Below are 26,079 nucleotides of genomic sequence, written 5' to 3'. Positions count from 1 at the left end.
AAGACAAAGGAGGATATTGGGGGAGGTTACCAGACAAGTACAGTAAACAAGAGTAAGATTATTATGCTGATTTAAGTCCTTGCCTTCCTCATTAAGAGTTTCTGAAGATAAGGTCATGCCCCCTTCTTCCTGGTGTAAAGAAGGAGACACCTTTACAGATAGACATTTCCTTTACAAATGTAAATGTCTCTTAACAAAGGGTAAGTAAAGTCTACTTTTCAGAGTTTCTTTCCTGTCTGCAGCTTTTTAAAGGTAAGCAGCCTAAAATATTCCTCATGCCAAAGAGATATCTTAGGATGGCCAATTCCAGTCCCCCACACTGGCTTTGAAGATGGAACGGGGGGCCATAAGCCAAGAAATGTGGGCAGCCTCTAGAAGTTGGAAAAGGCAAGGAAATGGATTATGTCCTAGAGTCACCAGAAAGAATGCAGCCCTGCCAACACCTTGATTTTAGCTGAGTGAAACCCATTTTGGACTTTTGACTTGCAGAACTCTAAGTTACTAAACTTATGTTGGTTTAAGTCACTGTTTATAGTAATTTGTTTCAGCAACAGTAGGAAGCTTATCCAGAGGCTGTGTTCAGAGACTTTATCTGGAAGCAGTGGGGAGTCTCTGGGGTCAATTAGAGAACATAGCCAAGCTGTACAGAGTTTGGAGGCTGGGAGACCAGGCAGGAGACTACAGGTATGGTCTAGGTCTTGGATCCTGTGAGAGACAGATTTGGAGATTTATTGGGGGAAAATGTATGTCAGGTGAAGGAAAGGGAACAGGACTAGGGAGGGGAAGAGACGATGCAAGGAGGAGCATGTAGAAAGTCTTCAGGCCAGAGTTGCCCATTAGCGGAATGCCATGTCCTGCAGTCTTACTGCTCCCATGCTTAGTCATTGGGAGCAGGCCAGGGAAGCATGGCTTTTCCAGTGGTGGATCTAGAGGAGTGACTGCTGGCATCTTCAGTCAACTATGCTCCCCACAACGGGATATCTAGGTAGCTTATTTCTAAGGCCATCACATAGGGGGGTGTGTGTTGGAGGGGCTGATGGGCAATTGGGGATTGAAGCTTATTGAGAAATGTTGAACTATTTCTTTTAGTTCACCTGTTTTCACTATTGCTGAATGACTCAACTCCCTACACCTGGAATTCATTTAGACTATTGTTATCAGCTGTGTCGTATAGGAGCCCCTGGACTCTAATCCGAGTTTTTTCCCCCTTAATCATAATTTGGTCTAGTGTGAATTGAGGCAGATTACTCTTTTATCCTGATTGCAATAGGTGGAGCATTCTAGGAAATTTTTTAACTTTTTTCTCCTCCTTTCAGGATGTAAAAGCTTTTTTTCACTTCTGTGAGAAATAAGAGTTGTGAGGAGAGAGTTGTAAGAAGTAAAGGAGGGTGTTTAAGTGATATCCACCGTATTCTCCCTCTCTCCCCTTCAACTTTTCCACCAGAGATGGAAAGTCTTCTAACAAGTACAGTCACAGAAAGAAACATCCATTCTTTGCTTTAGGAAGCATGATACAGATTTTAGAGGGAGTGGGAAGATTGGGAAGCGGTAGTGATTTTAAGAAAAGAAAGGAATGAAAGGAAGGGAAAGAGTGTCATTTTGTTTGTAGGAACCATAGGTATTTTCTGCTGTGGCTTCTAAGTGTTCTTTGGAATATAATTGAGAGTGTTCGGGAACAGGCTTGGCAAAGTTTTTCTGTAAAAGGCCAGATAGTCAGTATTAGGCTTACGGTCTCTGTTAGAACTACATAGACAATATGTTGATAAATGGTTCTAGCTGTGCTCCAGTAAAACTTTACAAAAACAGGCAGCAAATTGGATTGGGCTATAGTTTGCTGACCTCTGTTCTAGATCATCAGTGGAGTAAAAATTTCCTTCTGTTTCTTTGGTGACTTCTGAGAATATGTTGTATAGCTTTACATTGTAGTGGCTGATAGAGTGCTGGAACAGTTTCATTCTTTCAAACTTTCTGTCTAGGAGGTTAACAAACTTTAGAGAGATGTGCAGTATTTCGTCTGAGTAGCCTGCTTTGCCTGTACTGTGTCTTTGGCGGGGATTGAAGAGCATGTTGCCCCTCTAGCTTTTTCTGTAAACATTCCATTCTCTGTGAAAACAGCTGTTTAGCTGATAATACCACAGGTGCAAGGGTGGACTGCACCATCTTAGTGTCCTGTTTGAGAGATTTACTGTCTAATTGAGGTTCATGAATGGGACAGGGTATTATTCTAATGAACTTTTGTCTTTCTAATGCTAGTACACTGATTCTACCTCCTCTACAATGTTATCTGGAATAATTTGTAGGGATTAAGGCAATGTTTTAATATTTGTGTTTTCAGCCTTTAAAGTTGGAGAATAACCCTGTCTGGGCTACATTCAGAATCTTGGGAAAGATGTGTAGACTGTAAAATGAAATACAAACTGTCATGCCTTTACTGCCTGGGGTGTAATTTAAATAAATGAACCTTACAAATGCAACTTTCTCCTTTTGTGAATCATGAATAATTTGGCAGCATATTCCCAGATCTGAACAGTAGTTCTTGCTTTCAGCATCTGTAATAAAATAATTCTCCTGAGCAGCTGAAATGAAATTCAGAAAATTGGGTTTATGCTAATGAAGAACATCAGTAATGGACACTCAGATAATGTAAAGTTAAAGGCCAAAATGTTACTTACTGTGGCTTCAAAAGCATGACAGAGACACTTCCCCTGGTTGTTGTTAAATAACACCCCTCCTTCAGTGTACCCCCAAATAGGTAGTTGTCAGGTTGGATTAATTGTCAGGTTGTATTTCACGTGCCACTGATTTATGGTTAAAACTTTGAAAGGTTTGTGCTAACAAGATATATTTCTCCAACTAACTTCAATCTAGTCTCCAAAGTGTGTAAATAGAACTGTTCTCATGGTGGGCTGTGATTTGTAGTTATTTTGCCCCTATTTCTTAAACTGATATTCCTTGAAGGATGAAGTGAGAGTAAATTTTCTTCCTAACGGTGATAATGGCGATGATTTACTGTGTTTCTCACATCTTAGAGGTGATGGATGTTCAGGGTAGTAGTAGTGGCGAGTGTGTGTTTTGTGTGAATGAAGTTCTTTTTACCAGTTGAAATGGTTACAAACTTATATTTTTGATTCATATCATATCAGCTTCCTCAAGACATTACCTTTCAGAAGGAATGCTTGTTTTTAATTAGAAGTGAAGGTTGAATTCTATACTGCAGTACCAAGGATAAGCTAGGCAAACACAGTGTAGACAAAAAATGATTTTGTTGCGAAACAAATGAATTACACAGTATGTTAATTTTGTCTTAGCTGACAGTCTCCTTTTTCTTTTTTTTCCAGATAAATGTAAATGAAATTGCAAGATTTTCAGATTTCCCCTTGTCCAAAAAAACATTGAAAGGTAGGTATATAGTGATCTTGGTGGTGTTGGATTGCATGATGTTTTTTATAAATGGAGAAAGGTTTAGAGAGTTTAACCTGGAAAATCTTATTTTGGCAAATAATTTGGATATTGTGAAAACCTATAACAAAATAATTAATTTGAGTTTTGCCAGTTGGTCATTCTCATTTTTTCTGGACTGTTGAGAGAATACTGGTAAAAACGATGCCGGGGGCTCTGAATAATTAAAATGAAATCTAATTATGTTAGCTGAAATAAGCAAGAGAACAAACAAAAATGTGACATCTTTTGTGTTAGTTTGCTAAGGCCACCAGAATAAAATACCACAGACTGGGTGGCTTAAACAAACAGTTCTGGAGGCTGAAATTCCAAATATCAGGATGCTGGCACAGTTGGTTTCCTGAGGCCCATAACGGAAGGATCTGTTCCAGGCCTTTCTCCTTGGCTTACAGATGGCCCCCTCCTGCTGCCGCTTTACCTGGTTGTCACTCTGCAGTCACACCCCTGGTGTGTCTGTGTGTGTCCAAATTTCCCCTTCTTATAAGGACACCAGTCAGGTTGGATTAAGGCCCACCCTAATGTGTTCATTTTAACGGTAATCACCTCTTTAAAGGCCCTGTCTCTGAATACAGTCACAATCTCAGGTACTGGGGGTTAGGGCTTCAACATATGAATTTTGGGGTGGGCAAGGGGGCGGAACAGTTCAGCCATATTTTCTAAAGTGTCATTCTCCTCCCCTCCACATATCAGGTTTGCAGGAAGCCCAGTACCGTTTGGTAACTGAGATACAGAAGCAGACCATTGGATTGGCTTTGCAAGGTAAAGATGTTCTTGGAGCTGCCAAAACTGGATCTGGCAAGACTTTGGCTTTCCTTGTTCCAGTAAGTAGTTTATTCATATTGGGTCAGATCCTCTGTGATTTTAAAATGTTCTGTGCCTAAATAGAAATAATTACATAAAGAGTTGTTTCATGTTGGATTTCCCTAGCTAGAATGCAAACCTTATCAGAAAGGTGCCACATCTGTCTTCTTGTCCACCATATTCACCAGGTCCTAGCACAATGCCTTGCACATGATGGGCACTCAATAACTTATTGAATGAATGAATGATTGTGCTCTGACAAGCCCTTATAGTCCTGAAGGATGTTGGGTATTCCAGGGTGGCGGGTCAGAATTGTTCTGCTTTGCTGTAAGACTGATGGGGAAAGCTGTTTCTGTTCTCACCTGTGCAAACCTGCCAGTCACATTTATACTTGCCACTTGTTTAGGATAAAGCTGAAATATGCTCACTCTAAGGAGACGGGGTCATTTGTTGAGAATTTTCTGAGACATTGATATCTGTTCTTTATGGTAGTAAAACAGTAGAGCCTCTTAGGATTTCACTAATATCTCAGTTATGCAGTTGGTTTCATAATTTTTTAATTTGTACTTGTACAAAATAATTGGCTCAGAAAAATCACATTTGAGTTTTTGTTTCAAGTACTGCAAAACCATTTTTCTCTTAAATCTTTATTTTTTATAACAATGTCTCTGTACAAGTAGAAAACTTAGTCACTATATAACTGTAGCAGTAACACAGGTGAAAGTTTATAGTAATGTGGTTTCTGTTCAGATACTGGTGACAAATTTTTTTCTGAAATCTATTTAATGGCCTGTGGGCTGCACATACCTTTCACTGATCACTGGTCTCTTGGTGCCATGGCTCTGGCAGCAGTTGAGCTGCCATGGGGCTTCTTTTCCTTTTCCTCTTGAATTGGGGGAGGATATTTCTGGTGGGGGAAAGAAAAAGGAAAAAGCAAAATTTCTTCTTTCTAATTGGATAAAACTTGTGACTGGTATGCCTTCTTGGAAGGTGCTTTTGATTTGGAGGATCAAGATGGAGATTCAGGGATCAAAAAGCTACCTTCTCTAAGGACTTATTGAACATGAATTTGCTGTCTCTTTTGAGGTACTGGAAGCCTTATATCGCCTGCAGTGGACCTCAACAGATGGGCTGGGGGTTCTGATAATATCACCTACAAGAGAATTGGCCTATCAGACCTTTGAAGTTCTCCGAAAAGTAGGAAAGAATCATGACTTTTCGGCTGGTCTCATCATTGGTGGAAAGGTTTGCCTTTTTGTCTTTGTCTGTGCTTCTTTCCTTCTCTATTACATTGGAGCACTGTAGCAGTTGACAGGGAAGAGGTGGAGATTTCATCTAAACAGGTTGGCCCCCTAGATGGTGGCTGGTAGCATCCTGATGCGGTCACTGTCGTCTAGAGTCTGCTCATCAGTTTTGCAGGGCCAGAAAGTCCATTTTGTCAGGGTATCTGAATTGATCAGGTTCTCTGAAGACTAATCTACTCTAACCAACCTGAAAATCTATTTGTGTATTAACATTGGGAAAGCTACCATTTCAGTATGTGAACTAGTTCCTTTTAATAAGGTATCTAAGAGATTGAGTAATTCACAACAGGCTGAATCAGCAGCAGAAGAAAGGAAGATAGTTTTGAGGAATGTTTAAGTCTTGGTAAAACCTCAGCTTTTGCTGCGCTTTGTAGTACACCTGAAATGCTTGAATCTGATAGTCTCTTCTAGACTGAGGATAAATACTTTAATTCTTGAATTTATATGCAAACATAGACCAAAAAAAGTAGAGCATCTCAAACCCTCATATATTCATGTCACCCAGGTTTAACAACTAACAGTCTGTGGTTCTTGTTTCAGGGAGAGAACTTCTAGAATGTCAAATGCTCAGCTCTTTTTTTTTTCAGTCCACAAAGTGCAATGAGTGTTGTCAGAGAACCTGTTCAATGCCCCTTGGTCTTGACTTAAAGAATGGGAATAATTCCAGTTTTTAAGTTGGTTCTGGTCAGCTTAATAGGAAATCAAGACTTGGAGCATTCATACGATATTTTTCTTGGCCTCAGAATCCTAGGTATGATTAAGAATCTAGAGGAACTCTGAACTCTTACTTCTTGACTAAGTTCTTTTGTTTGGGCCAGAAATTTGGATGTGCTGCAGAAATAGAAGGGAGAAATTACATTTATTTCTAGAGTGTCTGCATTGTATGATAAAATGCCACATGCAGATGGCTTTTATACACAGTTTTGATACGCAGGCTGCTCAGTGATGTGTCTGTGTAATCAAAAGAAACAACTGTTTTCAGGATCTGAAGCACGAAGCTGAGAGGATCAATAACATAAATATACTCGTTTGCACACCGGGTCGGCTCCTTCAACACATGGATGAAACAATATGTTTTCATGCTACCAATCTCCAAATGTTAGGTGAGTCTAATGAATTTTTAATGAAAAAATCAGACTTAGGAGAGAGCCCTCATAAATTTTGACAGAAATGTTTTATTGGATAAATATTTTGATTAAAAACAGTCTGAGAAACAACTTGAAACAATTTTTTGGCATATGTGTTCTAAACTCGGAGAGTACAACTAGACTTTTTAAAAATCAAAATAGAAGGATATAAGCACTCTTACATGTGAAATTAGACACTTCAGTATTTAAGTTTTACCTTTTAAGAAACATCACTTCTGATATTACCTAATGTGTGTTTCTTAAATCAATTTTTTATTTTGGAAAAATGCTGGATTTATAGAAAATTTGCAGTAATAGTAGAGTTCCTGTGTGCCCGTCCCCCAGTTTCCCCTAGTGTAACACCTTACATAACTATGATACCTTTGTCAAAACCAAGATTAACATTGATGCATTATGTAAATTCCAGACTTTATTTGGATTTTACCTGTTTTTCCACTAATGTCCTTTTTGTGTTCCAGGATCCAGTCCAGGATTCCACATTGCATGTAGCCTAATGTATATTTTAAATATTGCAGTTCAATTTACATTTTCCCTTTTTAGTTCTTGATGAAGCAGATAGAATCTTGGATATGGGCTTTGCTGATACCATGAATGCTATTATTGAAAATCTTCCCAAGAAACGTCAGACTTTGCTTTTCTCAGCTACACAAACCAAATCTGTAAAGGACCTTGCACGCTTGAGTTTGAAAAACCCTGAGTATGTCTGGGTTCATGAAAAAGCAAAATACAGGTGTGTACTATTTGGAACCATATTTGATTCCATCAAGAATTAGTTTTCTCTTTTTAGTTTAAGAAGTTGATATTTCAAATTGATATTTTCTAGGAAATGAAATGTTATTTTACGTGTTATTAGATATGCAAAGCATAGTAAATGTATTAGTAAAAATTATTTAAATTCTTGATGCACCTTTAAATATGAGAAGACTCGAATGCAGTATTTTCTAAAATGTGGTCTGGGGATCAAGTATGTTTCCCTAAGATGTTAAAAGGTATTTATTTACCACTATCTCCCCATAAAATGGAGATGGATGGATTCTAGGAGGATGCATTCCTGGATAGATAAAAAGCAAATGCTGAGTTAAAGTAAAAGTTTTCTTTAAGACTTCCCAGAACCTTTAATATTTTCATGGATGCTGATTTTTCCAAAGCAATAGGAGATGAATATAGCTTTCTGCATTTACCAAAATTATTTGGGTACAGAGCCATTCTTTTTAGCTGCATTATGCAGGACTAGTGTGCTATGGAACACATTTTATCAAATGCATTAATATTTAGCAAAATACCTTCTGTTGAAAATACTCCAACAACTCTTTTGTTCTGGTATCTCTGAAAACCAGAGAGTAAGATATGTATGTTTGTGACAGTAAAAAGTGTGTGTGTGTGTGTGTGAGAGAGAGATGTGTAAGTAAGTTGGGAAATGTTTTAAAGTGGATTTTGATATCACAACTGGAAGTGTCCGTATGTTTGGTATGAATAATTGCAGACTGTGGACATACTTGACTTACAGAAATGTCTTCCAGTGAATATAAGTTGAATCTGTGTTGAAGATCTCAATATGAATTCAATCCTACCATTATTTCTATCTTAAAACTTTCATTTCTTGTTATGAGATGTTAGACTAAAAAGAGATTGGGAAAATGAATTGGGTTATCCTGTTGGAAAGTCTTTAAATACGGGGAATATGGGCATTCAGGCCCACCTTGACCTTGTTAACCAACAGATGTCTACGATTTTTAAAAAGCCTGAGAAGAGGCCAGACTCTATACTTCCAGGGCATCCTAATGCATAAACTTTGGAGAATCAGTACTGGTAGCTTTGGTTATCAAAAACTCTGGAATGGAATAACAAGGGATACTTGAGGTGTAGTTTCCTTCTTGGCTTACTGTTGAGGAGACATTGGTCTTATAAAGTTGTGTTGAGATGGCTATTGAAATTCTTGGTACAATTAGTTTGATAATGTAGAGACTATCTAGGTCTTTTGATTTTCTTCTTCTGTTTGCTGTTTGCTTCAGCCTATTTTCAAAACTCACTAGTGTCTTTAGCAGACAATAAATTTTCTATCATTAAATGGTCTCTAAAACCTTTTATAATTTATGTAAGTTAATTGTACATATTATCCCTGTTCCCATTTCTTAGATAATAAGAGTTTATTATTATCTGTAGGTCATAGAGTTAGAAGAAAATGAAGCCAAAGACTGCTGATTTTGTAAATGACTTCCAAAATGCAGTTCCATCACTTGTGTAAAAAAAAAAAAAAAAAAAAAAAAAAAAAACTTTCAGAAAACATTTTAGAAGGCAGATATTTAACGACATAATTTATGAAACTGCAGTTATGATGACTGCAGTACTCTGTAATTTCAAATTCACCGGAAGCACTATAAAAAGCAGATGCTGTTGTGAATTTTGAATTTTCCCATTTTAGCACCTTAACAATTTGGTTAATATACCATGAGAGATTATAGTCAAGAATATTTTAAGGCATTATAGAATATTTACTCTCAAATTGTGAAGGACGAGGAAAATCAAAATCGGGTCTTTCTGAAGTTGTATGTGAGAGTATACTTAGAAGAAGTACACCACTGTGTTTTCTTTGTTACTATATGTAGTGAAATGGTGCTTCTGATTTTTTTTTTAAGAAAAAATAGTTCTCTTTGGGCCATAGTAATTTGTCATGTTTTACAATGAATATAAGTTGGATTCTGTGATGAATTATGAAACATTTCAAGTTTGAGATGGATATTTTGAGCTTCTGTTACTAGGTGCATACAAATTTACTATTATATTTCCTGTTAATTTGAATCATTAATCATTATGAAATGTTCCTCTTTATTTTTACTAATACTTTTTGCCCAAAAGTCTAGTTTGATATTAGTTTACCTATAGCAACTTTCTTTTGATTAGTGTTTCCATGGTGATTCTTTTTGTACCTGTTACTTTCTACATTGTGAATGCCCTTATATTTTAGATTTGTCTTTGTAGGCAGCATATGATTCTATTCTTATCTGGTATGATGATTGCTTTTTAACTGGAGGATTTTGTTTATTACATTTAACTTACCCTATTAGTATTTAAGTCTCTTTATTCTTCCTGCTGTGCCTTCGTTGTCAGATATTTTAATTCCACACATATTTTGAACCCTATAAGCCATTATGATTATTGTTTGAAACGTCAATATGTGTTTAGACTTACCCAAATAGTTATTCTTTCTGTTGTTCTTATTTCTTGTGCTCAAAGAATTCCTTTTTAATTCAGGTTTACTAGTGAAAAACTCTGTTTTGACTTTCCTGAAAACCTCCTTACTTCATATTCATTTTGAAGGATATCTTGGCAGTGTTTCTCTTTTCATTTCAAAGATGTTTCTGTTGCAGTCTAGTTCCCATTATTTCTATTAAAGTCAGCTGACAGTTCTCTTGTTCCTTTGAAGGTAATTTGTGGTTTTTAAAAGATTTTCTTACCTTTAGTTCTTAGCAAAACCATGAAGATGTTTTCTCTGGCAGGCACATGTGGTAAAGACAGATTACCTTGCTTTGGGCTGTCCTTTTAGACTTTGGGCCATGCTGTTTCTCTTTTGTCCTTAGTCGTGGGATATAGCCCTGACTCAGAGGGCATAGCCTTTCTGAGGGTCTCAACGGAAAGATGGGGCTATTTACCAGAGCCCTTCCATCTTGACAGGTTCTGTCAACTTTGTAGCACTGTGAGACTGCCAGGATCTCTGCTCAGCTCTGTAGCTTCCCACTTATTGCTGCTTGCTTGTTTTCGTTCATTTTGCCATGTGTGAGCTGACGTGTTTAGGCCTAAGGCTGCTACTTGCTATGTTGCAAGTCAGCAGATGCTTTGAGAGAAAAGTGGAGGTTAATATGGGGCTTGCCTCAGGGCGTTTCCATTTTTTCCTTTAGTACCTCGAGTCCTGGCTGCCTTGGTTGCTTTCTGATGCCTTCAGTTTTTTTGCTTTATATATATATATCATCCAGCTTTTATAGTTAATGCTCTAGGCCAAAGGAGTAATCTGATACAAACAGCCCCTTGATGGCAGGAACAATAACTTTTTAACCTTATAATTTTAGCAGTTGATTATTGCCTAGATCCGTTTCGTTAGGATTTGCAAAATTGCTATATACTGATTCTGTTATTTCTTAACTGAAATACTTTATATCAAAAAGCTTTCCCAAAACAACTACTTGATTATCTGAGATACTGTTCTTACAGGAAGGTCAGACTACCAGAATACATGTTTCATTCTCTTTATTCACCAGTTTTTAGACTAATTAGTTGGTTCCCCGGCATTTTCCAAATGTGAGCAGTATTTTTTTAAAATTAAAATGAACTCAGACTTACCGACATTTAATAAATAATGATTTAATGGTATTAATGCATACATTTAAACATACTATCTTGTTTGCCCTTCAGTCAATAGGAATTATTACTGCATTTTTAATACTCAAATTGCCTTGCATCATCCCAAACTTGGCTAGAAGGACGTTCTTCAGGTTAACTGAATCCCTTAGACACATCCTGGGAGTCTTTGGCTTCCTTCCTTTCTGGTCTTCTAGGTTCATCTTGTTTCCACCCCATATAAAATACTTTTAGCAGATTATTGTATTTAGAAATCATAGTCTAGGTTCTAGTGGGATGGTCATTGTGCTCAGGCTTTTGAGTAGACAGATTTTTCTTTTTTTAAAAGAGAAAATGCATCATGAGTTGGTGTTTACAAATCAAAGATAAGATTACAACCTTTTACTTAGTCTCTTTTGATTTATATTTTTTTCTTGTGCTAAACATCTTCATTCCTAATGCCTTTTATTTATTTGTTCCATTTATCAGTTTATCAAAAATAGTTTTAGGATAATATCAATATTATTGCTAATGATATGATTACTTATGAAGGTTTAAGATTCCTTTACATTTCTTTTCTTCCTTAGGTATCCCAGTAAGAATGTAGCAGATTCTTTTGAAATTTCTCTGTCATTAAGCTATCAACTTGAAATATCTTTAGGCTCATTTGTTTTTCTTTTTAAAAAAATTAAGTTTAGGGGCCAGCTCGTGGAGTAGTGGTTAAGTTCATGCACTCTGCTTCAGCAGCCCAGGGTTTGCAGGTTCAGATCCCAGGTGTGGACCACTTGGCAGCGGCTGTGCTGAGGTGGCATCCCATGTACAAAATAGAGGAAGGTTGGCATAGATGTTAGCTCAAGGCCAATCTTCCTCACAAACAAAAAAGAAAAAAATTTTTAATTCATTCTGTTCCGTGTATTTCCTGGTGGGTAACCAATTTAGTTTTTGGTTTGCCTGCCTGTATTTTTTTTTTTGTTTGTTTTTTGCTGAGGAAGATTTTCCCTCAGCTAACATCTGCTGCTGATCTTCCCTTTTTTGTATGTGAGCCGCTGCCACAGCATGGCCACTGATGGGTGAGCGGTATGGGTCTGCACTTGGAACTCAACCTGGGCCGCAAAGCAGAGCACACCAAACTTCACCACCAGGTTGCTGGGGCTGGCCCTGTCTGCCTCTGTCTGTATTTAAAATAAAAAAAGCTGCACAGGGATGCCTATGTGTGTGAATGTGTGCATATAATATATATATTTGTGTAGCTCTGCCCTGATAAATGGTACCAAATTCTGTGTACTGTTCTGTTCTTTGCTTCTTTCAGTTAATGGTATATTCTAGCGATCACTCTGCAGCACTATATGGATAGATTCTTCATTCCTTTTGTACAGTTGCGTGATACTTAATTGTGTGGATGTACAGTGGTTGATTCCACAAGTTCCCTACTGATGAACATAATGGTTTTCTTTTCTTTTTTGGGTTTATAAATAATGCCATATCTTTGTTTTTTTTTAATCAGTATTTTTGGGAAGAGAATCCTAAAAGTAGGTTTATTAGTTCAAATAGTAAATGTATGTGTATGTCTCTCCAACATTTTATCATGAGAAATTTCCAACATGCAGCACAATTGAATTTTGCAGTGAATACCTTATACTTATCACCTAGGTGATACCTAATAATAGCATCCATGTACTGTCCATTTGTCCCCCCCCATTCATCAACCCATTTTGTTTTTGATGCATTTCAAAGTAAATTGCAGATCTGTATACTTCCTCTAAATACTTCAGTTCATATGTCACTAGAATTGAGTGTTTGTATAGATTTTCTTTATTGACATTTTGCATACAATGAAGTGAACAAATTAAGAGTACATTTGCTGAGTTTTTTGGTAAATGTGTGTATCCACGTAACCCTTATTAAGATGTGGCACATTATCATCAGCCCAGCAAGTTCCTTCGTGCCCGTCAGTTGATCCCTGACCCTACCCTTTCAGAGGCGACCACTATTGTTTTTTTTGCTGAGGAAGATTCACCCTGAGCTAACATCTGTTGCCAGTTCTCTCTCTCTCTCTTTTTTTGATGAAGAAGATCAGCCCTGAGCTAACAGCTCTTGCCAGTCTTCCTCTTCTTGCTTGAGGAAGATTGTCACTGAGCTAACATCTGTGGTAGTCTTCCTCTATTTTATGTGGGATGCCACCACAGTATGGCTTGGTGAGTGATGCTAGGTCTGCACTTGGGATCCGAACCTGTGAACCCTGGGCTGCTGAAGCGGAGTGCACGAATTTATCCCCTATGCCCCTGGGCCAGCCCCACCAGTTCTCTTCTTTTGCTTGAGGAAGATTAGCCCTGAGCTAACATCTGTGCCAGTCTTCCTCTATTTTGTATGTGGGTCACCGCCATGCATGACTGACTAGTGTTGTAGGTCTGCGCCTGGAGTCTGAACCTGTGAACATGGGCCCCTCAAGCAGAGCGTGCCAAACTTAACCACTATGGCACAGGGCCGGCCCCCATTGTTTCTATTTTTGATATGTAATCTGGAAGGGATTTTGAATGTATTTCAGTCGTGTGAATAGAGAAGTTTTCTTCTGGGGTATGTGTGTATATGAGAAATTTGTTCAAGAGGCAAGCCACTTAGTAACATTTGTTCTTTTTCTTTTGTCTGGATTTCAAAGTTACCAATGTGGCATATTTTTAATGTTTTTCCTCCTTTTATTTCCATAAGCACCCCTGCTACTTTGGAACAGAACTACATAGTTTGTGAGCTACAGCAAAAAATAAGTGTGCTATATTCCTTTCTGAGAAGCCACCTGAAGAAGAAAAGTATTGTATTTTTCTCCAGTTGTAAAGAGGTATTGAATGTTTATTTTTCTTAAGTTGTTCGTGTTGTCGTCCCTTTTAAAATATCAAATTTCAGTTAGATAGATAATTCTTTTCTAGTAAATACAGTGCTAGATGTGGTGAGGGATCTGTAGATAATGAGAATCCTGTCTTTGTTTTAAAGGAACCTGTGGATGAGATTTTAAGCTTAATACGGGGAAAAAACTGTCAGTTTTTACTTTAGTGTTGTTAGCATCTAGCACAACACTTAGAGCATAGCAGCCCTCAAATATTGGTAGAATGAACAATTGAATGGCTAGACTATACCAAAGGTCTTTATAATCTGACACCCACTTACCCTCCATGAATACTGAAACAAACATGCCGTTTATTTCCATGCCTCCGTATCCTTGTTTATGCTGATCTCTGGAATGCCCTGTCTGCATCCCTTCACCCTAATTCTGGGGGAATATTTAGTGTCTTTTCAGGCTAAGCTCAGGTGTGACACTTGGAAGTCCTTTTCTGACACTCCCAATCATCTTGTTAGAATCATCTCCCTCTCCTATCCTTCTTTAGTGTATCTTTATTTAGTTAATAAACATCTCTTTAACACTAGCCGTGTGCCCCATGTGCTACAAATAAGGGATTCAGTAACTTAGTCTCTTCCCTTAAAAAGAAGGAACTGTGGTTGATTTGTGTCACTTTTCCTCTACTAATTTCAGATTGCCTGATGACATATGGTTGGTATATAGTAGATCGATTCTAGATGTACAGCTTTTGGAATAGCTTAGCATGATAAATATGTAGGTAAGTTTCCGTCCAGCTTATGTGGAAGAGAAGTAGTGGTCTTTGTATTGTTGGGGGAAAGCACAGGACCCCATTATTTTACCATGTAAAGAATGACTTCAGAATTCTATTAGTTTTGGTCCTATTTTTAGATTTTTAGAACTTTACGCCTCCTGAAGAAGGGATGTTTTTGGTATCTACATGCAAGGAAATAAGTTTGAGTTCATATTTAAAGTTTCTACTCCATAATATTCTGGTTTCCCTCTTATCACAGTGACAGTGTCCTTGCTTGTATCTATGACCAACTCTTCTACATGTGTTCCAGATCCTGTCCTCTCACCTGCATGAGGCCTTGGTTACTGCAAATACCCTCTCTCTTGTTTTCTTATTATTCCTGAATATTGTCCATATTAAGAATAAAAAACAAATCTCATGTCCCTTTCTGGTCACTGCCTCTCTTCCCTGCTCTTCTTCATAGCAAACTTTCAAAGATTTATCTCTACTAGCTGAATCACTGCCTCATCTTCTCTCCTCAGCCCTCTTCTGAATTTAGCCCTTATGAAGAGATACAACTTGTCAGCGTCAGTGGTCAGTCATTAGTCCTTATCTTAGTTGACCTCTCAGAAACGTTAATATAGTTGCCCATTCCCTCCTTCTTGAAACACTTTTTTAAACTTCTGTGACTCCTCAGTCACCTCTTTCTTGCTTTATGACTCTTCTGTTAACCTCCTTTGCTGGTTCTCCTCTGCATAACCACTACAATTTGGAGTGCCTTGGACCTCTGTACTCTGCCTTTTTTCATCTATACTCTTCCTAGATAACCTCTTCAGTTTCCTGGTTTTAAATGCCACCTGTATTCTAACAATTGACAAATCCACATCTCAAGCCCTGACCCCTTTTCTGAGCCCCCGACTTGTATATCCACTCCATTACTAGATATTTCCAGTTGAGTATCTAGAGGCCATCTCAAATTTAACATAGGAAAAATAGTTTAAGATTTCCTGTCCCTAAGATTTACTCCCTCCAACTCTTCCCCATCTCAATAAATGAATCCTTAATTCTTACCTGTTTTCATCCCATATTCAATCTATTGATAGCTCTTATTAGCTCTACCACTGCTCACCACACCTCATGCTAGTTTAATCTGAACCATGCTTAACTTTCTCTTACTCCTGGTTAGTCTCTTCATCCCCTTACTTTGTTTCCTACAGTTATTTCACGTGAGAGCTGGAGTGATCTTTGAAAAGTAGAACTAGAATATGTCACTGCCTTGCTTCAAATCCTCCAATAACTTTTTCTATAAATTTAGTATTTAAACTCCTTAGTTAGAACTTATATGGCTTTATTCTATATATGTCTTCCATCTCAGCTAGTTTTTTCAGGGGTGGAATTCAAAGTTAGTCTTGTCTTGATTCAAGAGATGTAGAAAGTTTTCGTGGACTGAATTTACACTTCTTCCATTTCCGTACAGAACTTTTCTGAGGCTGGTTTGCCTAAGAGTGCATCTGTGGTCTGCAGGTTCTTTTCCAATCTCCCCTTTCATGGTAGCCCTTTTTAAAACTTTATAAAAGAAAGGCATGAGTCCGTCTATCTCTATTGGTGCCTTGTCTCAGGACTAGAGAACCTTCCTGGCACCAGATTGCTGTTCAGAAAGTGAATGATTCTGATAGATGGGTAACAAGTCATTTTGCAGTTGAGTTGGTTTCCCATTCTTTACTTTCAACAAAATTTGAAGGAAGACTTAATGGAGTTATTAGCTGATAGAATTGTTTGTAATCTGGGCCCAGCCCAGTGGCACAGCGGTTAAGTGCACATGTTCCGCTTGGGCGGCCTGGGGTTCGCCACTTCAGATCCCGGGTGCGGATATGGCACTGCTTGGCAAGCCAGGCTGTGGTAGGCGTCCCACATATAAAGTAGAGGAAGATGGGCATGGATGTGAGCTCAGGGCCAGTCTTCCTCAGCAAAAAGAGGATTGACAGCAGTTAGGTCAGGGCTGATCTTCCTCAAAAAAAAAAAAAATTATTTGTAATCTGTCATGGTTTTGAAATATTTTATAGGAGTTCAAAGAGTTAACAATCCCTCTAGTCCATTTTCTGTATTTTCATGAAGAGATTTTTCTTAACATCTATGTTAGAAAGAGAAAATAGGAATAAAATGATGCTGTACTCTGCCTTAGTCTGGCAATCAGTAGTAGTCATTTGTGAATATATAAACTAAAGGGAAATAAAACAAAACTATAACAATCAGCTCATCTAGTATGTATATTAAGAGATGTATTTACAATAAAATTACTTTATAACAGTTTTTTTAAAATCAAATTCTAACTTGTTTGGTCAGTTTTATATTAATAATGGTAATAAAGCTCAGTCTGAGAAGAAAATTTTTAGTGCAGCTTCATGACCACAGGAAATTTAAAAAAAGTTAAAACTGATTTACATAGTTTTGTTGTAGAAAATCATGAAGTGTGATAAGGTAATAAAAGACTTTCAAGCATAAAACTGGTAAGATAAAGTTCTGTGGGATTAGGAACTAGAAAAGAGTTCAAAGAGGAAAAGAAATGATGTAAAATTTCTTTTAGTTTCTTCACATTTTGTTTATTTTTTTAAAAGACTTTATTTTTATTTTTGTTTTTTTTAAAGATTGGGACCTGAGCTAACATCTGTTGGCAATCTTCATCTTTTTTTATTTTCTTCTCCCCAAAACCCCTCAGTACATAGTTGTATATTCTAGTTGTAGCTCCTTCTGGTTCTGCCATATGGGATGCCGCCTCAGCATGGCTTAATGACTGGTACTTAGTCTGCACCCAGGATCTGAACCGGCAAAACCCCAGGCCACCTAAGTGAAGCCTGCGGACTTAACCACTCGGCCCCGGGGCTGGCCCCTGAAAGACTTTATTTTTTTTAGAGCAGTTTAGGAGCAGCAAAATTGAGAAGTCCTCTCCTGCACATGCATAGCCTCCCTCCTTATTTTTACATATTTTTAAAACACTTAGTTGTGGGTATCAAATTGCTCTGCTATTTAGATTCTATTGGATACATTTATAAAAGGTTTTAAGTATTTATTTTAAAATATCAATATTTAATATATACCTGAAATTATATTATTTGCCATCACTTAAATTTGGAAAACTGTCAGATGTCAACTTAAAAATGTAAGGGGAGCATATTTTTTCAAAATTCTTTGAGGAAATAATGTGAGCAAAATGTTTGAGGACCACAACTCTAGACTACATTCTAGATTTCTAGAGAAATCTCTTTATTTTTTTTAACTGGTGAAACTTGTGCTCTGTAATACATTTTCGCTATTCATCTATAAGCTTACTTTATGCTGTAATCCAGAAATACCAAGCTCATTTTTCTGATTATGCCTAGGTTCAGTATCTGTATCGAGTGTTCTGCCGGCTGCGTCCTGGTGTTTCTATACTTGCCCTCCATGGTCGACAGCAGCAGATGAGAAGAATGGAAGTCTATAATGAATTTGTTCGCAAGAGAGCTGCAGTACTCTTTGCTACTGATATTGCAGCCAGGGGCCTGGGTAAGAAAACTTAAGAGCAAATATTCTGTGATCGTGGGAAATATAACTTGCTTATAAACGGGTGTATTTTGGGAATTCAAGTAGTTTGACTCAAATAATTGGGCTTTCTTTTCTTATAAGAGAAAAATAGGTAAATTGATAACTGAGATGATTAACATTGAGGATATGTCAGTGAAAATTTTCGTATTTTCCTCTTTTGTGCTCTTATTATTTCATGATAGTAATTGTATCATAGAATCCTGAGGAGCCTACAAAATCAAAGGAGGATTAAAGGTTTAAAGATATGAAAAAAAAAAAGCCCCGTTTCTTTGAAAATTGGAAACTTGATGAGTATTATAACTTATTTAACAAAAAATTGAAGTCCATCTTTTCACTAAACATTCTAATTTTTACTTTAAAATCATATTTAATGTATTTAACCTTTCAAAAATCCACTGTGATAGTATACAACTAGTGGCTTTGTGGGTGTGGGATGGTGTTTGGAAGTAATAATAGGAACCCTAGTTTAGAGATAACAAAGGATGAGAATACATAGGTGGTAATTTGAACTCTTCAACTACTTAATTTTATTGTGTTAATTATTACGGTAAATTTTAAACACATGGAAAGAGAATAAATCTAATGTACCCTCATGTTTCAGCAATTATCTTTTTCATAATCCCCCTTTTCCTCCTGTCTCCTTGTCCTTCTTGGAGTATTTTAGAGCATATCTCAGACATCACATCAATTTGTTCCATGTGACTGGAGGCAGTAGCCCCAAGTGTGCAAGTATTTTTAAAGCTCTCTAGGCTATTTTCTTAGCCCCACAACAACTCGTCCCACCCATCCTCCCCTGCCCCCAGTCATGGCACTTTGAATATATAGTTTTGAAACATTTTAATTGTGTTTGTATGTGCATCACACTGGTTCCATCTCTCCCTGATTTGGGAACCTAAATAGTTCAGGTCAACACAAGCAGTTAATTATATTGCATATATATACATATATAAAATAGGTATTGTGTATCACAACGAACAGATATTACTCCTGTCATGTTTTCATTGAATTTTGTTAAGCTAAATATTTAGTAGATGTAGCTGAAATCTTTTTTTGTACTTTCCCTGTCCCACTTTTTTTTCCCCCTTGTCCTCTCCCCAGACAAAGTTACTATTCCATGTTTGGTATGTAACCTTTTAGTTGAAGGCTCTTCACCCCTAGTCCAGTCTATGATAGAATTCAGGGAATCTGTGAATTTAGATGTGGAAAAAACTATATATATACCCTAACCTTTAACTGAAATTTAGCTTTTCCTTCAATTATGAATGTAAGCAGTGGACTGTGTGGTATTATAGTGTCTATGACTTTGTCACCAGTTGAAATTATAGGTGTTTTTATATTACATTACAGTTTTTGCAGCTATCTTGGAATATTGTTTATGCTCGGTACTATTTTGATATTATAATGGTTATTAGACCCACAACTAGGTCATTTTATTTAATATGTTAGGAACTAAGCATATATATTACTGTATGAGAAATTCAATAAAAATATTTATATTTCATTTTATTATAATTTTCTTTTGTAATCCCGTTGTATGCATTTAAAAACATTCTGAGAAAGGGGTTCATGGGCTTCACCTATGGCACAAAAAAATGTTAAGACCTCTGTTCTAGTTTATTTTAAACTAGATAAGATAATATATAGTATTATCTTGAGTGTTTAAAAAGTTTACGTAAATGATACTATACATGCTAGTCTATGACTTGCATTTCTAGTCTTAAGATGTTGAGGTATAATGAGCCATTGTATTTACATAGAGTATCTCATAGAATGAATTTATTTATCCATTCCTGGAATGATGGACATTAACGTTGTTTCAGTCTTTTTATTTCAGAAATGTACAATGAATATTGAATATCCTGAAGCTCTATTCTTATGTAAATATCTGAGAATTTCTTTAGAATGCACCAGTATTTTTTTTTTTTTGAGGCATATTAGCCCTGAGCTAACGTCTGCTGCGAGTCCTCCTTTTTTTGCTGAGGAAGATAGGCACATATGTTAGCTTAGAGCCAGTCTTCCTCTAATTTATATGTGGGATGCCTGCCATAGCATGACTTGACAAGTGGTGTGTAGGTCCATGCCTGGGATCTGAACCAGCAAACCCTGGGCTGCTGAAGTGGAGCGCGTGAACTTAACTACTATGGCATGGGGCTGGCCCCTACGCCAGTATTTTTTAAAAACTTTATTTTATTTTCTCAATTATTTTATTTTTAAATGAATGTTATGTGCACATAGGTAAAACAGAGTTATGAGACATAGCAGGCCCTGTTCTACCCCTTCTCACTCTGCAGAGGCAACTACTTAAAGCTGTTATTTCTTCTTATGGTATACTTGATTTCATATTTCTTAGTAATATTCATATACTGCCACTTCTTAATTTATCAAGTTTAGAAATTATTCAGAGATTTCCTTTTGTTACCTCTCTGTCATTCCTCTTCTGCTACCCCCATTTTTTTCTATATATAGTTATATCGTGACTTGGTAAAATCAGCATTTAGTATTTACATTGTTTTGACTATATAATTGCTGAGGAAGTAGTATACTAAGTTGTCTCCTTCCTTGTACTTTGTTTTGTGTTTTTCTTTGACTTAATAGAGTTAAAATTTGCCTAGTTTTCTCTGTTCCCAGTTCTGATTTTTCTCATTTCCAGCACATTGGCATGTCTGGTTTTCTAAAATTCATTACTTACGTTATTTTGACTATGTAATTATTGTTTTCAGCTGAGGTAATTCGTGTACTTAGTTTCCTTTTTCATACTTTTTAAAGAAACATTTTCCCCTTTCCTATTTTCTCTTTCTGGAAGAATATTTGACCTCTTTAATCCTCTAATGTTCCTTTTTCTTCTATTGTCCATCTCCTTCTCTTTTTCATATTCTTCATGGGGGATTTCTTGATTTTTATATTTCAACTCACTTATTACAATTTACTTTAAGTGCTAAGAGTTCCTTTTTCATAGCCTCTTATTCTTGTTTGGATGCACTGTTATCTCTTTGAAGACATTAAAGTTTTCAAGTTCTCTTCACACTGTTTCTGTTTTTGTTGAGTCCCATTTTTACTCTTTGGTCTTTCATTTTTGTGACTTCCCAATGGTCTGCAATTAGATGTCTTTTTATATTTAACACTGAAGCAGCAAAAAGCTTATTTTAAGTGACTTGTACATGGGTGAAGCTTGTTGACTAATGGTCTTCATTGTGAGGGGATTTGGACAGAGTTGATCATTTTGTGGAGGATCCAAAGTGTCAGACTGTTTTTTTTCAACATTCAGTCTCTCCAGAGAAGAATACTTGAATCTCTTGAGCAAAGGGATTAAGCTTGCTGCTGGCTTTCTGGAAGCCTCACAAGGAAGTAGGCACAGGGGCCTCCCAGTCAGCCTTCAGACTTTCACTCAGGGCTCCTCTTTTCACTTTGGCTCTGGTGCCACTGTCTTCCACTCTAGCTGGTGTCTTGATCTGAAGCCTTTCTCCAGTATAAGATTTTTGGTGTTCTTCCAGGGACCCAAATGTACAGGTAAAGGAGGGGACCTGAGAGTCTAGTGCTGCTTTCAGCCCATCTTCCTGTTTACAGCCCTGAAACATGCCCTTGTCTTCTGAGGTCCTGGTTACTTAAAGTCCCAAAAGAGAGAATTGTTCCTAAATATCTGTTCTGTTTTTCTTGTTTCTTCTTCCCCATTTAAATGGATTCAACTCTTTTGAATAGCTTGTATGACTTAGTGAAAGTTTCGATGCTCATAGGTAGTCATAGGTATTAATATCTCCAAATACCTTTCCCTTTTTTTTTTTTGGTGCTCAGCCCTTTTCTCTGAAGAAATTTATCTGAAGTCCTCTCAGCAAGATTTGTAAATGACCAAAGGTAGTTCTCTTAAGGAGTTGAGAGCAGGATCTCTGGAAATGAATGGAAACTTCTGTAGCCAGAAATATATATGGAGTAATTATTGCTAGGAAATGGGGAGAGGGATTTTAGAAAGACATCATTAATTTGAATGGAGATAGGAATAACAGGAAAAGTAAACCTTCATTTAAATTTAGAAACCAGTTTTATAGTTCACTAGGAGCCTATGAAAGGTGGTTCTTTTAGGTGATTAAATATCAGAGTATTTCATTATTTGTTTACCGCAAAACAATCTGTCTCTTCTGTGTCTAATAGGAAATCTGCACATTCAAACACTTAATAATTTTAGTTCACCTTGTCAAAGAAGAGAAGTGTTTATTATCTCTTGGTTCATGCAGTTTTGTTTTTAATAGAGTTCGCAGATGATATCTATCAGTTTGATGTGATGGAAAGTCATGGCAAACAATATTGTAAAGTAAAGATAGTGCAGCAGGGCAGATCTTGAAACTGCTTTTCTAACTTAACATTCTCCTGTACAGATTTCCCTGCTGTGAATTGGGTTCTTCAGTTTGATTGTCCAGAAGATGCCAACACGTACATTCACAGAGCAGGTAGAACTGCCAGGTAGGTGTGTTGGCCCGTATCTTTGCTTTTGTTGCTGTCTAAATAAAAAAGTATGCTTCCTGAACTGCAGACAAACAAATGGAGGAGTTCAGGTGAGTGCTGGTTTAGTGTTTCTGTGGTGTAGATTGAGAGCAACTGATCAGCTGTTCTAAGTCATGTAGCCAAGACTTGGTGATTAGTGCTGATAAAAATGCACGAAAATTTTTAGGTTTTTTCTTCTAACTTTCTTTGTTTATTAAGCTTTTCAATAGAACTGCTCATCAAGCATCATCTCACTGAATCCAGCTGACTCCTCAGTGAGGTGTAGGACTCTTATTTAATTCCTGTTTTCAGTTGAGAAAATTGAGTCTTTGAGCAGTTAAACAACTTGTTGAAAGATCCACAGAGCCAGGATTTGAACCAAGGCTGTTTGACTCCTCTAGCTGGATCTATTCTCTTACCTTCTGTGGTATAGACTTTATTCAGAGGTGGCAAGGTGGTTTTGAGTCATAGATTTCTCTTTCCCTTTTTTTCTAGTGCGAGAATTAGAGGCATTGCTGGAGGCCACTCTCAAGTACTCCCTTTTATGTGTCCCCGCTTCCTCCCCCAATAAAAGCACCCTATATTTGCTAATGAGCTGTGTGGAAGCTATCTGGAAAAGAATAGAGCAGAGTCATAATCATTTGGGAGTAAATGACATAGAAAGGTGTTTGGATGAAAAGGATAACGTGCTGTGTCATTGCTGTTGAGGTTGCAGTGAAGTTGGGAGATGTGTGCTGGCTGGCAGAACGGTAAATGGTTAGCATCTTTCTGGATAGCATTTGGTAATACTCTTGAAAGCCTTGGAGTTCTTACTTTTGCCTCAGTAATTCCATGTCCAGAAATTGATCTTAAGAAAATAGAGAGGGGTCAGCCCCATGGCTGTGTGGTCAAGTTTGCACGCTCTGCTTCGGTGGCCTGGGGTTTCGCCACTTTGGATCCTGGGCACGGACATGGCGCTGCTCATCAGGCCATGCTCAGGTGGTGTCCCACATAGCACAACCAGAAGAACCTACAACTAGAATATGCAACTATGTACTGGGGGTCTTTGGGGAGAAAAAGAAGAAAGAAAAAGATTGGCAACAGATGTTAGCTCAGGTGCCAACCTTTTAAAAAAGGGAAAAAAAGTGCCGGAGTCTTGCTCCAGCCAAGTCCAGGTTCCTGAGGGAGGGACAGAGTCGGCGCAGTGAAGGAAGAGATGTGAGACTTGAGTCGGTGCAATCAAGTCTGTCTTTACTGTGCACAAGTGTCATTTTTCTATTTTTCAGGATTAGTACAGAAATAGCTCTACAAATATTCTCAGAGAGATAAGGAAGTACAAAGCGAGCACAAGAATTTTTATTAGCATTCCATTCTATAGAGCATAAGGTTGATGATCATCTTTTCAGCAATTAACTGCTATTTATTATCTCTACACAAAACCAAAACGCTCATTCCCTGCCCACTCTCCGGCCACCTGGCTCCAGAATCCACCATCCTCTGTGGGAACAGACACCGTCAAGGACAAGTACCTGGACCATCTCCTCCCGCAAAGAGACACGGGCTGGTGGGAAAGCTGCTGACTAGCAAGGTCACAGGCTTCCTTCTCTCTGCAAGCGTCTCAAGGCCAAAGACAGGCTGGTGGGAAAGCTCCGACCAGCAAGGCCACACGCTCCGTGCGTTCTTTCTCAGCGGGCAGTTAAAATCTTTACATTCCCATGCCCCTTAGGGGGTGAAAGCATTCCTTTGTCTTTCTGGGGGTAGGACTATTTGTCCCTTGAGCACGCTGCCCGGAGAAAATATCATTTTACTAGTAAGGCATCAGGCTGAAAAGCTAAGTTAAACTATATAAAGCAGAAACAAGTATAGTCATAACCTTGATAGAAAGCATGCATACATTTCAGAAAATATCAGGGGTGTCGGCCAGCCATTCTTCACCGAGGGGCATCCCTGCGCCCCTCGGCCCTTTTTAGCTCGGACCCTGTCAGACGGCTGTATAGGCGTTGGTAACACGGCTCCCGACAAAAAAGGAAAGAAAAAGATGGATAAAGTTTCAGTAAAGATGTTCATCTTACTGATACTTGTAATGGTTAAGAATTGGAAACAACCTAAATAATCACAATAGGGTTATGATTAGCCACAGATGGACTCTTTCTTTGGATTTACATTTTCTTATCAAAACTGGATGATTATAATGTGGATGTCAGTGACATATTGATGCTTAATGATGGAAGAGACACCAACTGTTAGTTCACTGGACCACCAACTTTTGTTTGATTTCCCAGGGGTGGCAGGAGTTTTAGACCCAACACTTAAATCCTCATCCATACAAGCCTGTCATTTTCCAGCTGGCTTGCTCTGCCAACTGCCCTGCGTCTCTTTCAGCAAGTAGCTCCAAGTATGAAAGTGTCCTCTATCCTTGGCTTATCTAGGAAGTCCCTTTGGTGTTTAGTTCTTTTAAGTGTCTTTGTATTCACAGTTCTCAGATGGCTTTAAATAATTTTTTTGTTTTATCTGGTGAATTTTGTTGTTTGTTTCAGCTGAAGTGAAAGTTTTTCATGTCTTTGTACAGCCTAACAAGAAGTAGAGCTCTTTCTGCTTGTTTACTGATTTTCACAAAATGTTTGAATGTTTATATTTTTTGATTGATTCAGTTTTACCCTGTGGGCTGTTGATCATGTGCTGTAATCAAAGTGTACGCACTTAAATTAACTGTATTTCTTTTGACCAGCATGAAGGGAGAGAATAATATAATAGTGAAAAATGAGACTATTTTAAAATAGGATTTATGTACTGGGGGTTCACAAGTAAGTCTTTATTGCAATAAACTATATAATTTGAACAAGCAATAGAGAGTTAGAACTGGGTTCTTTGTATGATGTTGTGCATTCAGACAAACTTGCCTTTAGAATGGTAGCATTTTGATTTCACATGAGATCTAAGTACATGAGACCTGGGTAGAAAGCAGCCTTGTTTTCTATTTGAAAAGTAGGTGCATGGTGCATCAGGTCTTTGATGTGTTGGATATGTGTTCAGGTTATCTTTCATAGTGAGATAGCCAAAGAAGTCATTGGTGGAATGAATGTTTCTCCACTGTTTCGTTCTCCTCAGTAAATGCGTGGTGTGTATGAATTTGCACATATACCCATGCTTATGCACACTGGTCTCTCACTAGCATATTGGACCAGGGACATACAGGCTTTTTAGATTTGCTATTGGTCTTGACGTCGATAGGGCAAACTGATTCTTTTATAGAATACGTTTAGCGGTATTTAAAAATTATTCTTCCTGTGTGAAGATTATTGGACATCTTTGCATCAGGAAAAAGTCCACAAACGGGAAATATTTCAGGGTTCTGGGTACCCAGAGAAGTTGTTAAAAATCTTGTGTGCTTGAACATGCCATGGTAAACATTAAAATGGTCTT

The 26,079-nt window shown here is 37.6% G+C and overlaps 1 protein-coding gene across 2 annotated transcripts in view; it reads left to right on the top strand.

The window, feature by feature from the left end:
• DDX10 (DEAD-box helicase 10) overlaps positions 1-26,079 on the top strand; it is a 277,654-nt gene that overhangs the window by 5,471 nt on the left and 246,104 nt on the right. For both annotated transcript variants that reach the window (XR_011495704.1, XM_014844397.3), the window contains exons 2-9: positions 3,339-3,399; positions 4,150-4,280; positions 5,347-5,505; positions 6,547-6,667; positions 7,253-7,442; positions 13,751-13,877; positions 18,003-18,165; positions 22,572-22,656. Coding sequence is in view for 1 of the 2 variants with exons in the window: in XM_014844397.3 (XP_014699883.1) it covers positions 3,339-3,399; positions 4,150-4,280; positions 5,347-5,505; positions 6,547-6,667; positions 7,253-7,442; positions 13,751-13,877; positions 18,003-18,165; positions 22,572-22,656 (1,037 nt within the window). In the remaining variant the exon portion in view is untranslated. The remainder of the gene's footprint in view (positions 1-3,338; positions 3,400-4,149; positions 4,281-5,346; positions 5,506-6,546; positions 6,668-7,252; positions 7,443-13,750; positions 13,878-18,002; positions 18,166-22,571; positions 22,657-26,079) is intronic.

Source organism: Equus asinus, chromosome 20 (assembly GCF_041296235.1).
Source record: "Equus asinus isolate D_3611 breed Donkey chromosome 20, EquAss-T2T_v2, whole genome shotgun sequence".
Lineage (NCBI taxonomy): Eukaryota > Metazoa > Chordata > Mammalia > Perissodactyla > Equidae > Equus > Equus asinus.
The sequence above is the reverse complement of the archived record's forward strand: the minus strand, read 5'-3'. Positions and strand labels throughout refer to the sequence as shown.